Consider the following 11,410-nt stretch of genomic DNA (forward strand, 5'->3'; position numbering starts at 1 on the left):
GGGCCCCGCAGAAGTCGAGCCGGGCGCTGATTGGTGGTTTATTCTAACGGATAGAGGATGAGCTCATCTGCAACCAATGACCGAGCTGCATCCGGCCAGACCCCTGCACCTGGGTGGAGGGCTGAAAGCAGCCGCCCACGGTGCAACGTCCCCCACGGGGGCGAAGGGGCAGTGGCGGCCGGGCTGGGTCAGGCCACGCGGACCGAGCTCCTGGCTCGGGCAGGTACGGTGTTTGCCCGGCTCCTCCTCCATCCCCATCCCCTAGGAGAGGATGCCCCCTCTTCTCACTCCCCCAGCCCGCCTTCCTCGGCGACCCCCGAGGGGCGGTGCACCTTGCGTACCGGGGACTCGCGGGTCGGACGCGACGCTTTCTGGGTCCAGGCGCGGCTATGCGGTTCTGCCCGGAAGGACCCGGCCCGGCGGGTGGTCCCGGAAACCGGGCCCTGACACAGAGCAGCCCGCCCTGTCGGCCTTGGTGCCTCTGAGCACAGGACTCAGCGCGGCATGTCCCTGGTGACTAGGCCGAGTGGGGAGGGTGCGGCTTCCCTTCCCCGCTCCCTCCACCTCCTGGCCGCATCCTGGCCAGGGTTCAGCTCCCGCTGGCTTCACGATGTGGGTTTTCCTCCCCGCCCCACTCCCCATCCTGTTCTCTCCTCCCTCTCTCCACAGAGGCAGAAATGACCTGAAGTTGGCAATTTGGGCCCTGCCCCTTCCCAGTGGGGCCTGAGGGAGCGAAGGTGCAGAGGCTGCAGTGAGGGGCAAAGGCAGCTCTGCTGGCCTCTCTCTGAGCCCTTTCCTTTCCTGAAGACACAGCGCTTATCCCTTTGGCCACTTGTAGCTCACACTGCTCAGGGAGGAGCTGCTGTTCGGTCCTTGGAGGCCACGTGGCCTCCTGACCTTCTCAGAGACAGAGCCAGGAGGCCAGAGGCATCCCCTCCCTAGGGCTGGTTGGGCTCTGACCTCATTCCTCTAACTCCACCCAGAGTGGCACTGAATCTGCCACTCAGTCATCTCATTTGCCCGCAGACTTTAAGGCCAAGCCCTGTGCCCGGCTCTCTGCCTGGCTTCTTGGGGGTCCTCACTCCCTGGCCACACTGACCTCGGGACCTAGGGAAATGAAATAAAGCAGGAGCAATCCATTCTGTTCGAGGAGGTGCCATGGAGCCGAACCTTGAAGGATAAATGAGATTCCCATGGGAGGACCAGGGAGGGGAGAACAGGCAGGATGGAGGGAACAGTATAAGGAATGGCCTTTGGGCCCCGGGCCCTGGCTTCAGCCTCAGAGTGTGTGACCTCCATGTTTAATGTGTATAGAGGCCCTTTGCAGGCATATCCTCAGCTCTCTCCAGTGCTCAACACATAGTAAGTGCTCAAGAAATACTTGATGAACTGAATTTGAATTGAAAACAAAAAACCCAGAGCCCAAAGCATGTTATTATTCTGTTATTACCACCACTTAGGAAAGATCTGGCTCAGTGAGGGATATTACCCACATTCGCTCTGATCCCTCCAGCCCTTGGACGTGGGCATCAGTCTTCCCAGTACTCAGTGGAGGAAACCAGGGTGCAGATGGGGTGTTACTCCCAGCAGGATTCTCCCTAATGCCTCTGCTCATTCCAGGTCCCTGCTCCAGGGCAGCCATGAGCCTGGTGGCCCATAAGTGTCCCCCTGGCCCTGGCCTGGACCCCGAGCCCTGCTCATGAGTGCGGTCCCAGGCCCTAGTGTACCGGGAGCAGATTCGCAACCGGGTCACTCCAGGGGCATCTGACATGACCAAGCGCGACTACCTTGTGGATGCAGCCACACAGATCCGGCTGGCCCTGGAGCGTGATGTCAGTGAGGAGTATGAGGCAGCCTTCAGCCACTACCAGAATGGCGTGGACGTTCTGCTCCGAGGCGTAAATGGTGAGGCTGGGGCTGGGCAGGGATGGAGGCCGGTGGTGAAGGGCTCATCCCGCCATCTGTCCATCTGAGCTGGGCGAGCAGGCCTCTCTGTGTGGGCCCTGCAGGGCCTCTGCAAAGGACAGTAATAACAGTTCTCATTTATCGAACGGTTCCTATACACCAGGCGCTGGTCTAAGGGCTTTACTTGTATCAGCTCATTTCCCATTCACAGTAATACAAACCACTGTATATGTTCTTGCATATACTTCCAAATATATAGGAATGATTTTTGTTCCTGTTTTCCAGATGAGGAAACTGAGGCACAGGGCAGTTAACTAGCTTGCTTGAGACTCCACAGCTGTCAAGTGGCAAAGCTGGGGTTTGAACGGTGTGGGCTCCAGAGGCTGTGCGCTTAGCTTACTCAGCTTGCCTGCCCCTGGAGCTGGGCTGGGGTCCTGCCCTCGGGAGGCTTGCATTCTAATGGGGAGAGATTGGTGAGTTGATGACGGACTGTTATAGTCCCAGGTGACAAGAACAATGAGGAGGAACTGAAGGGAGGGAAGAGGGAAACTGAGGCCAGACTAGGCTGGCATAGGGCATTTTCTAGAAGTCAGAACCCTAATCTGAGTACTGAAGAATGGTGGGCATGTTGTCCAGCTGAAGGGCTGCGTGGGGCTCCAGAGGGAGAACCGCACAGGCCTGGAGGTGAGAGGGGAGGCCTGTTCAGGGAAAAGGAAGGCATTTCCAAGTAGGGGGAGAGGCTGGCCCTGAGGCCACTTGGAGACCCCTGAGGGCCTTGGTGGCCAGGCTGGGGGTAGGAGTCAGGCCCCAATTCACGCTTCCTACCCTCCCTCCGATGAGACCCCTCAACACCTGGGCTTCGTGCCTGTCCAGTGACTTCCTTTACCCTCCCGTCCTGATCCCCATTCTGGCCTCTTTCACACTGGGCATCAGAGATAGAACGTGTGCTCTCTGGGGGCTTCTGTCTCCTACTCTGAAAAACGGACATGGAAATCCACACTGTGTCCCTTCCCAGGTTGTGATGGTGGCCAGCGAGGTAGTAGGTGCCAACTGTAAAGTGCTGTAGGCTGAGTGGCGACTGTGGTTCCCAACCTCTCCTGCCACCATCCCTCCTCCTCCTCCCCTGCTGGTCTCCCATCCAGAGGAGGACCCAAGGACAGAGGTGGGGTCAGAATCCACTGAGCAGCATCAGAAATAGGCACTACCTCCTATGGAGGGCAGAGGGCGGGCAGTGGGAGCCCAAACCCCAGCGTCCTCCCAAGGACAGGACCCCTCCTCCCCACAGTCGACCCCAACAAGGAGAGATGTGAGGCTGTAAAGCTGAAAATTACCAAGTACCTGCGGCGGGCGGAGGAGATCTTTAATTGCCACCTGCAGAGGACGCTGGGCAGTGGAGCCAGCCCTGGCACGGTAAGGAGACCCCAAAGGCCTGAGGGCTCTGAGGGGAGAGAGCTGAGGCCCTCACCCCACAGGCCAAGGAGCTGTCGCCCGCCATCCCGGGCGGCAGGCAGACGGTGGAGAGCACAGCTCGGCTGGTGTGTGTGCCGGGGCTGCCCTCCTAACCCCCTCCTGGCTTCCTCTCTATCCCACACTCTCCATAATTCATTCATTTGCAAACGCTTAGTGAATCATCTCCAGTCCAGTCTTACGCCCCCACAGAGTACACACACACACACACACACACACACACACACACACACACACCTCCCTACCCTCACGCATGGCCCGTACACGTGCTCACCTATGCGCACACTCAGGCTCCCAGATCTCCCTGTGTTTGGCTGGGCTGCAGTGAGTATTCGGAGCAGACACAAATACCCACGTGCATATACACGCACATGAATATGTGCATATATAAATGTGCAAAAGTCCTCTCCCCATACGGCTTTTCTTGACCCAGTGGGCACTCAGAAAGGGTTGAAGATGCACGCACACTTCTCAAGCCCACAGGTGTGCACGTACACACCCCTTCTAGGATTGCTGCACCTTGTAAGCTGCTTCCCCCAAAGCAGGTGCCTGGGCCACATGCCTTGGTCTTCGAGGCGTGTTCCCCGAGATGCACATGTTCCCAGGTTACTTCCCCCCTCCCTGGGCGTATCTGCCTCCTGTGGATGAGGCTTCTGAGAGGGGGTTTCTGAAGCCCTGAGAACTCCCTGTGTCTGGGAGGAGGGCTAGGTGGGGACCGAGCTGAGAGGGTAGCCTGGTCACCCTGGACCAAGGCCAGCTTCTCTGCTCAGTCTGTCCCTGTGAGGTGGGCCCTGCCTGTACCCCGGTCCTGCCCTCTGTGGCCACTGCTCTCCTGGCAGCCGGGGCCCTGCCCACTGCCTGCTGAGAAGGCTGTGGCTGAGTAGGACTCACCCTGAGGCCGCTACGTGGCTCTCTCCTGCCTCTGCAGGGTTTTAGCAGCCTGAGGCTGCGGCCCATCCGCACACTGAGCTCTGCCCTAGAGCAGCTGAGGGGCTGCAAGGTGGTTGCCGTCATCGGGAAGGTGAGTGAGCACCGCCCGAGGTGTGGGAGGAGGTGTTACGTATAATTGGGGGGGGGGGTAGGTGTTGGAAAGGGGTCAGAGGGTCCAAGGGGAGGAGAGCGGCTGTGGCGGTCCCCCACCCTTCCTCCACCCCAGCCCACACCAGTCAGCTCTGGAAAGGAAAATGTGAGGAAAAAGCAGAGGCGCGCAGCTCCTCTCCACAGCCCGCCAGCTCAGACGCAGAAAGCCACTCCCTCCGGGGCGCCCAGCCAGCCCGCGCTGCCCTGCCTGCCTGCCCCAATTCCACTTCGCCAGGGCTGCAGACAGGAGTCTCCCCACCTAGCACAGCCCAGAGGTTCCTGTGGCAGGAGTGCGCTTATCTCCAGAAACCCGTTCTGCGGATGGTCGAAGTGGGCTGGTGCCTTGTCCAGGGCCTTGGCAGCTCTGCCCTTTCTCTCCTGGCTCCTCCGGCCACCCCCCATCCTGACCCCATCTAGGATCTTTTCCCTTAATTCAGGGCAGACAGGAAGATAGGAGCTGACAGCCAAACCTGAACCTGGGACACTCATCAGAAGGACAGACAAGTTGGGTCAAATGAGATTTGAGCCAATATTTGATCGCTCTCCGCCCCAGCCCAGGGATACCTGAATATTCGCTAAAGCGTTTTTTCCCTCAAACTGGCTGTTTATCAGAATCCCCTCGGGGAGCTTCCTAAAAATAGAGATGCCCGGGCCCCATCCCAAACCCACTGAGTCAGAATTTCTAGGGTTGAGCCCAGGCACCTGTAATTTAAAACACTCATGGGGGATTTGGACGGGTCTGGGAGCCCGCAGAGAAAAGGGGACCGGTGTGTGCTCCCCGACATGCCGAGGGTGAAGTGCTGGCCGGGCTGGCACCACGTGGCCACAGACGAGCTCCTTTCCCTGTCTGGGCGCTGGTTTCCTCATCTGGAAGTGGAGGTAAGGATCCTCCCACCCACCTCCACCCCACCCAGCGTGATGTGGGAACTAAAGTGAAATGATTCGGGGGAAAGGCCTAGCACACGCTAAAGCATTTGATACAAGTTTGGTGGCCGTGAAGGCGAATGACGAGAGTGTGTGGCGAGCAGGCTTCCCATCCCAGCCTTGCTCCAGCTGCTGCTCCCAGGTCCCTGGAACAGGCCCCAGTCTGTCAGCCAAGGCCCAGCAGCTTCCATCTGCCCAGCCCTTCCCTCCCATTGCGCGAGTCCACGTGGCTTGGCCGCTTCCCCAGGCAGGCGGAGGAGGTGACAGCCACCACTGTTTCTCCGTGTGGGATCCCACCGAACCAGTGGTGTTTTGGAGAGAGGGGTTCTGGGTCAAATAAGTTTTGGAAACAGTGAGTTAAAGTTACATTACTTCAGTTTTTTAAGTACAGGAGGTTTCAAGCTTTTAGGATGCAGAGGTACACAGTGAATCTCCAAGAGGGAGGTCTGTGACAGAATTCCCCGAATTTGAATTTAACCCCAGACACACATGTGCAAAGCATTTTTGGAATCCCATATACTGAGGCCTGTGCATATGGGAATTAGAAATTCAGGCCAAGCCCAGCCATTCTGTCTTGAGAGTGCCCTCTTTTCTTTCTTTTTATATACTTTCTTGGGCACTCAATTTGCTTACTCCACCTCCCTCCTAAAATCCTGCTTCCTTTTTCTGAGTCATTCCCAAGCCAGGAACACCAATCTCCTCAAATTAGGAGAGGTGTTGGGGCCACTGGGCCCAGGTCCCTGCAGCCAGGCCTGGATGAGTATCACCACATTCCATACCACAGCTCTGCCCAGGCAGATCTGGGCAGGCAGGTGGGAGGGCAGTACCAGCCTGCAGCAGCTCGCAGACTCAGGGGGAGCAGAGGGCCCCGCTCAGGAAGCCTTGAGTGCCCCCAGAAACACCCCATTGTGAGGGTTAAAGGGGCTGGGGAGCGGGGGGTCCCTCAGGACCGAAGAGATACTGGCAGGGGTAGGGGGTGGCAGGGAAGAGCAAGGAGGGTGGATCAAGGACTAGGCAGGCAGCAGACCAGGAGAGCCAGGGTCTGCTCTTGGGGAGCCTGGGGGGCTTGAGAGACAATGCTGCCTATTTGCCGAGCTTTGTCCCGGAGCCAGGCCCTGAGTCAGGGAGGGGAAGAAAGAGAAGACCAGCCAAGTCACTTCCGTGTTTTTGGCTCAAACACAGGGGTGTTTTTTGAATTATTGTTAGTTATCAGCATTTAAAAATTGGCAGGTTTCATAGAGAAGTCCAGATTTCCTACTTATCCTGAGAAATCAGAAGCTCTGGAAATGCTGCCTCACATTCATGTCAGCCGGAGCAGAGGACGGGCTGCCCGATTTAATGGGGCACCTGCCCTCCGTCGGCCCCTTTCTCATCCTGCCCATTGGCTCACATGCCCAGCCCCTGTGGACCTTAGTGCTTGAGAACCTGCTTGAAACTTCTGGATTTGTTTGCTCCAGGAGGAGTCCTCCTGGCCTTGATACTGTGGACATTTTAAAAGAAAGGGTTAATGTGTTTCACCAAAGCTTTCATTGTCCCTGAATCCCGAGAACTCAGTGGGTTTCATTTTTAAAAAAAGAGATTTCCGTTTTTATTTTTTATTATTTATTTATGGCTGCATTTGGTCTTTGTTGCTGTGCACGGGCTTCTCATTGTGGTGGCTTCTCTTGTTGTGGAGCACGGGCTCTAGGCTCTCAGGCTTCAGTAGTTGTGGCACGTGGGCTCAGTAGCTGTGGCTCGAAGGCTCTAGAGCGCAGGCTCAGTAGTGTGGCTCACAGGCTTAGTTGCTCCGCGGCATGTGGGATCTTCCCGGACCAGGGCTCAAACCCGTGTCCGTTGCATTGGCAGGCGGATTCTTAACCACTGCGCCACCAGGGAAGCCCGACATTTCCTTTTTTAAAAAGATGAAGGCAGGCACCCTTCACCAGAACTGCCTTCCACCTTCCCGATAGCAATACTCACCTGACATTCATAAGGCCCATTCTAGTTTGCCAAGCTGTTGCATTAAACCCGCTCGGTCACCCTGGGGAGGAAAAGGGTTATAAACCTGTGCAGTCCGATACAGTAGTCATCAGCCACATAAGACTATTTTAATTCATCAAAATTAATTAAAATTAAATATTCTATTTCTCAGTGGCACCAGCCACCTTTCAAGGGCTTGATAGCCACATGTGGCTAATGGCTTCTAATGGACAGTGCAGATATATAATATTTCCATCATGGCAGAAAGTCCTACTGGACAGTGCTGCATTTTTTTTTTTTTTTTTTTTTTTTTTTTTTTTAGCGCCACCAGGGAAGCCCAGTGCTGCATTTTTTTAAAGGTATATATGTATTTATTTATTTTGGCTGTGCCAGGTCTTAGTTGCGGCATGTGGACTTCTTAGTTGTGGCATGTGCGACCTTTTAGTTGTGGCATGCGGACCCTTAGTTGTGGCATGCATGTGGGATCTAGTTCCCCAACCAGGGATCGAACCCAGGCCCCCTGCATTGGGAGTGCCGAGCCTTTCTTACTCACTGGACCACCAGGGAAGTCCCTAGACCGTGCTGCATTTTAATCGTTGTCTTACAGAGAATGTAACTGAGGTTCATGAGGTCAAGGGACAAACTAGTGCTCTATAGCACAGAGCAAAAGAGAAAGGGGATTTTTTTATTTGCTTGGTTTAATGGGAAAATGCCCCCTTTTGAAATACCATGAAAGAGAAAGGAGTTTAGAACAGAAAAGAAAAAAAAAATTCCCCACCATCCTATCTAATTCCAAGATAATCACTGTTAATGGTTTGGTCTAATTCTTTCTTGATAGATGTGTGTGTATATATATATTTTTTCTTCTCTTTTCTAACACACTTGTTTCAATGTACTGATCAAGTTTTATTTCTGGCCTCCACGACCTTCACTGCTGTTTTTTTGTAAACGAGAAGACTTGCCCAAGACAAGACAAGGTGGAGGGGAATCCCACTTGGCAAGTGGCAGTAGGGAATTATCCGGGGTGTCAGCACTTGTGGGAAACTCTATTATCCTAAATGACCCCAGAGTTCTCTTTCTTTCTTTTTCAAGCTTTGCATAAATTTGGCCAAAGAGCCGGGGCTGGGCTGGACTCCATCTCTGGCTGTTGGAGGAGAGACCTCTAGTGGTCAGAAGGGATGCCTCACGCCTGCTGTCCCTGTGCTCAGAGGCCACCACCTTCATCTCACTGACGATGGGGAAACTGAGGCCCAGAGGGGAAGGCATGCACCAGGTCACCTGGTTGTGCCCCTATTTGCAGTTATGTCTCCAGGGCTCCGGGATCAGCCTGTCTGGATTCACATCTTGGCTCTACTGCTTTTTAGCAGGGGGACCGTAGGCAACGTAACCTCTCTGAACCTCAATTTCTTCATCAGTAAAATGAGTCACTAGTAATGCTCACCTGGTAGGGCTGGAGAATGAAACTAAATGACCTAGATAAAGCCCTTAGCGCAGAGTAAATGCTGTATAGCCAGTGTGGGGTTTCCCTGTGATGATAATAATCGTCACTAAAGACTATTGAGAGCATGTTATGTGGCAGGCACAGGCTGCTGCTGTACTTGAGTTGCTCGCTTTAATAGAATCCTCCTAATGGCCTTCTGAAGGAGGTACTGCTATGACCCATTTTGCAGTGAAGAAGGCCAAGGTTCACAGAGGCCATGTGACTTGGCAAATGTAACTGACATTCCCACCGCCTTTACATTCTCCAAGGGCCTTCCCATTGGTGGCCTCAACAAACCAGTGATAAGGGAGGGTGGGCATTTGTAATTCCTGTTTGGTAGATGAGAAAATCAATTCACTCACCCAAGATCTGAACCCCAATCCTAGGCTGCAGCCTTCGTCACTGCCCAGTGGCCTGGCCTCAGGGCCTGGTTCCCATGTGCCAATACGGGGAACGTGTGCGGGGCAGGCTGACGGCTAAGAAGTCACAACACCAGGGTGCTGGCCTTGCTCCCCACATGCCCCTCATCTGGGCCGAATCTTCCGCTTTCCTCCCCTGACGTGTCCTCTCCTATGGCTGGGGTCCACCCCTGCCCACCATGGAGATGAGTCTAGGGCCCAACTCCAAACAAGGCTCTGCCCAGCAATTGGCAGACCACTGCCTCCAAGCAAAACCAACAGGAGAAGGAGTGGACTGCCCTCCAAAGATAGCCTCCAGAAAGAAAGACCATTTAAGAGAAGGGGCTGGGGGCAGGGGATGAGACCTGAAGGAGCATGGCAAGACCACAAGGTCTCGGGCACCACTGGGGTCACATTCTCAGAGCCTTGGCTTCTTCACCTGCAAGATAAGAGATCAGAGAAGGTGACTGGCTCTGAGGTCCCTTCCAGCCGTGACACCCTCGGACCGTCCGGGATGGACCACTCAGCATGCATGTGGGAAGTACCGACTACCTCCCTGTCCTATGCAGGCCTCTGGGAATACAGAGCTGGACATGTGGTCCCTGCCCTCTCGGAGCTCACAGCCCAGTGGGGAGTGAGCCCAGAGAGCACTGGAGACAGATTAGGAGCCCCAGCCTAACGTGAGGGTTGGGAAGGCTTCCTGGAGGAGGTGGTACCTGAGCTAAGACCTGCAGATCTAACAAGGGTGGATGAGCAGGACAGGTTTGATGTCAGTTTGGCGGTGGGGGGTACACTCTGCACTACCAAAGCCTGGCCTCCCAGCCCAGCCTTGGTGGAGGACCCTGGGAGGCTGGGGCTGGGGCCATGGAGTCCCGGGAACTAGCATGTGACTTGACTAGTGCCTCCTGGACCTCGGCAGGTGCAGCTGGTCCAGGACCCAGCGACTGGAGGGACCTTCGTGGTGAAGGCAGGTGCCGCCCAACCCCCTGCCGTTCTGCATTCCCCTTTGGACTTTCTCAGAGCTCTTGGAAACCCCTACCCCCTGGGGAACCTCTACCCAGAAGCCGTATGGGAAACCCACACTCCCTCCAAATCCAACAGCTGTTTGTTCTGCCCCCAGCATGCACCCTGCCTCCCAGAAATGTGCACGTGCGCACACGCACACACACATTGCCTCATCCTTGGACCAGAGATGGGAGGGCCTGCCTTCCAGGGTGGAAAGAGGGTTGAGGGTCAGGTTAGGAACTGGGGGCAGGCAGCTGCTCTCCAGGGTGGCTCCCACCCTTCGTCTGGTTGCCCCTGAAGAGCAGAGCAGCCTCTGGCCAGTCCCCAGCTGATCTGTCTGCTCTGCTCCCTCCCCAGAGCCTGTCCAGGTGCCACGCGGTGAGCCGGGAGCGGCTGACCATCATCCCACACGGCGTCCCCTACATGACCAAGCTGCTGCGGTATTTTGTGAGCGAGGACTCCATCTTCCTGCACCTGGAGCATGTGCAAGGTGAGGGGGCCCTGTCAGCTCCTCAGGCCTTTGGGATGTCGTCCTGTCTCATCCTCTTAAACTGCCGAGCCCACATGCCCAGCACAGACCAGGGGACCCAGCCTTCCTGGAGGATGATGGCTGCTGGGGGCTTCTGTGTAGTGCCAGGGGGGCAGGGGACGTCCTGGGAGGATGTTCACATCTTGGGCGGGTGAGAGGGCATTTATGCAGATGTCCCCTTTGTCACCCTCTCCTCCAGTCTTGGCTCTTTTCACTTTCCTAGTCTGTGCCCACCCCTCAGAGTGGCCCCGTGGGGTGATGGTGCTGAAGCTGTAAGGACAGGAACTGGGTCACGTAGCAGATATTTATTGATCAGCTATGACTTTTTTTTAAATGAGGTACACATCTCTGGGTCATGACATACAGTCGTCGCAGGTCCGTGCCTGGCCTTGTTTTTATTTTACTTACTTAAGCTTCATTACACTTTTTTCCCTTAAAAAAAATTATAATACATTGAACACCGGTGAACCCACCACCTAGACCAAGGACATTAAGAATAATTTACATCTCCTTAGGGGTTAAGCACCTATTTTGTGCCAGGTTGTGAGGCTGGGGCCACTTTAGGTGGGTGGAGAGGAGGGGAGAGGGCATCCTAGGCTGAGGGAGAAGAGGGAGCAGAGGTGAGGACCTGGAAGGCAAAGGGTCCGTGCCCAAGACGGGGGG

General features: G+C 55.4%; 1 protein-coding gene across 2 annotated transcripts in view; it reads left to right on the forward strand.

The window, feature by feature from the left end:
- Positions 1 to 95: 95 nt before the first annotated feature.
- The window catches only part of RPS6KL1 (ribosomal protein S6 kinase like 1), a 16,318-nt gene continuing 5,003 nt past the window's right edge, over positions 96 to 11,410 (forward strand). The window contains exons 1-6 of one of the 2 annotated variants that reach the window (XM_024737900.1): positions 96 to 223; positions 1,621 to 1,905; positions 3,191 to 3,315; positions 4,301 to 4,393; positions 10,133 to 10,180; positions 10,576 to 10,708. In XM_024737900.1, the coding sequence (XP_024593668.1) occupies positions 1,770 to 1,905; positions 3,191 to 3,315; positions 4,301 to 4,393; positions 10,133 to 10,180; positions 10,576 to 10,708 (535 nt within the window). In that variant the 5' untranslated portion in view covers positions 96 to 223; positions 1,621 to 1,769. Of the gene's footprint in view, positions 224 to 1,620; positions 1,906 to 3,190; positions 3,316 to 4,300; positions 4,394 to 5,052; positions 5,332 to 10,132; positions 10,181 to 10,575; positions 10,709 to 11,410 lie in introns of those variants that run through there. The other variant, XM_024737901.1, reaches the window with a different exon arrangement.

This window comes from Neophocaena asiaeorientalis, unplaced genomic scaffold (genome assembly GCF_003031525.2).
Source record: "Neophocaena asiaeorientalis asiaeorientalis breed wild unplaced genomic scaffold, Neophocaena_asiaeorientalis_V1.1 scaffold49, whole genome shotgun sequence".
In the NCBI taxonomy this organism is placed as follows: domain Eukaryota; kingdom Metazoa; phylum Chordata; class Mammalia; order Artiodactyla; family Phocoenidae; genus Neophocaena; species Neophocaena asiaeorientalis.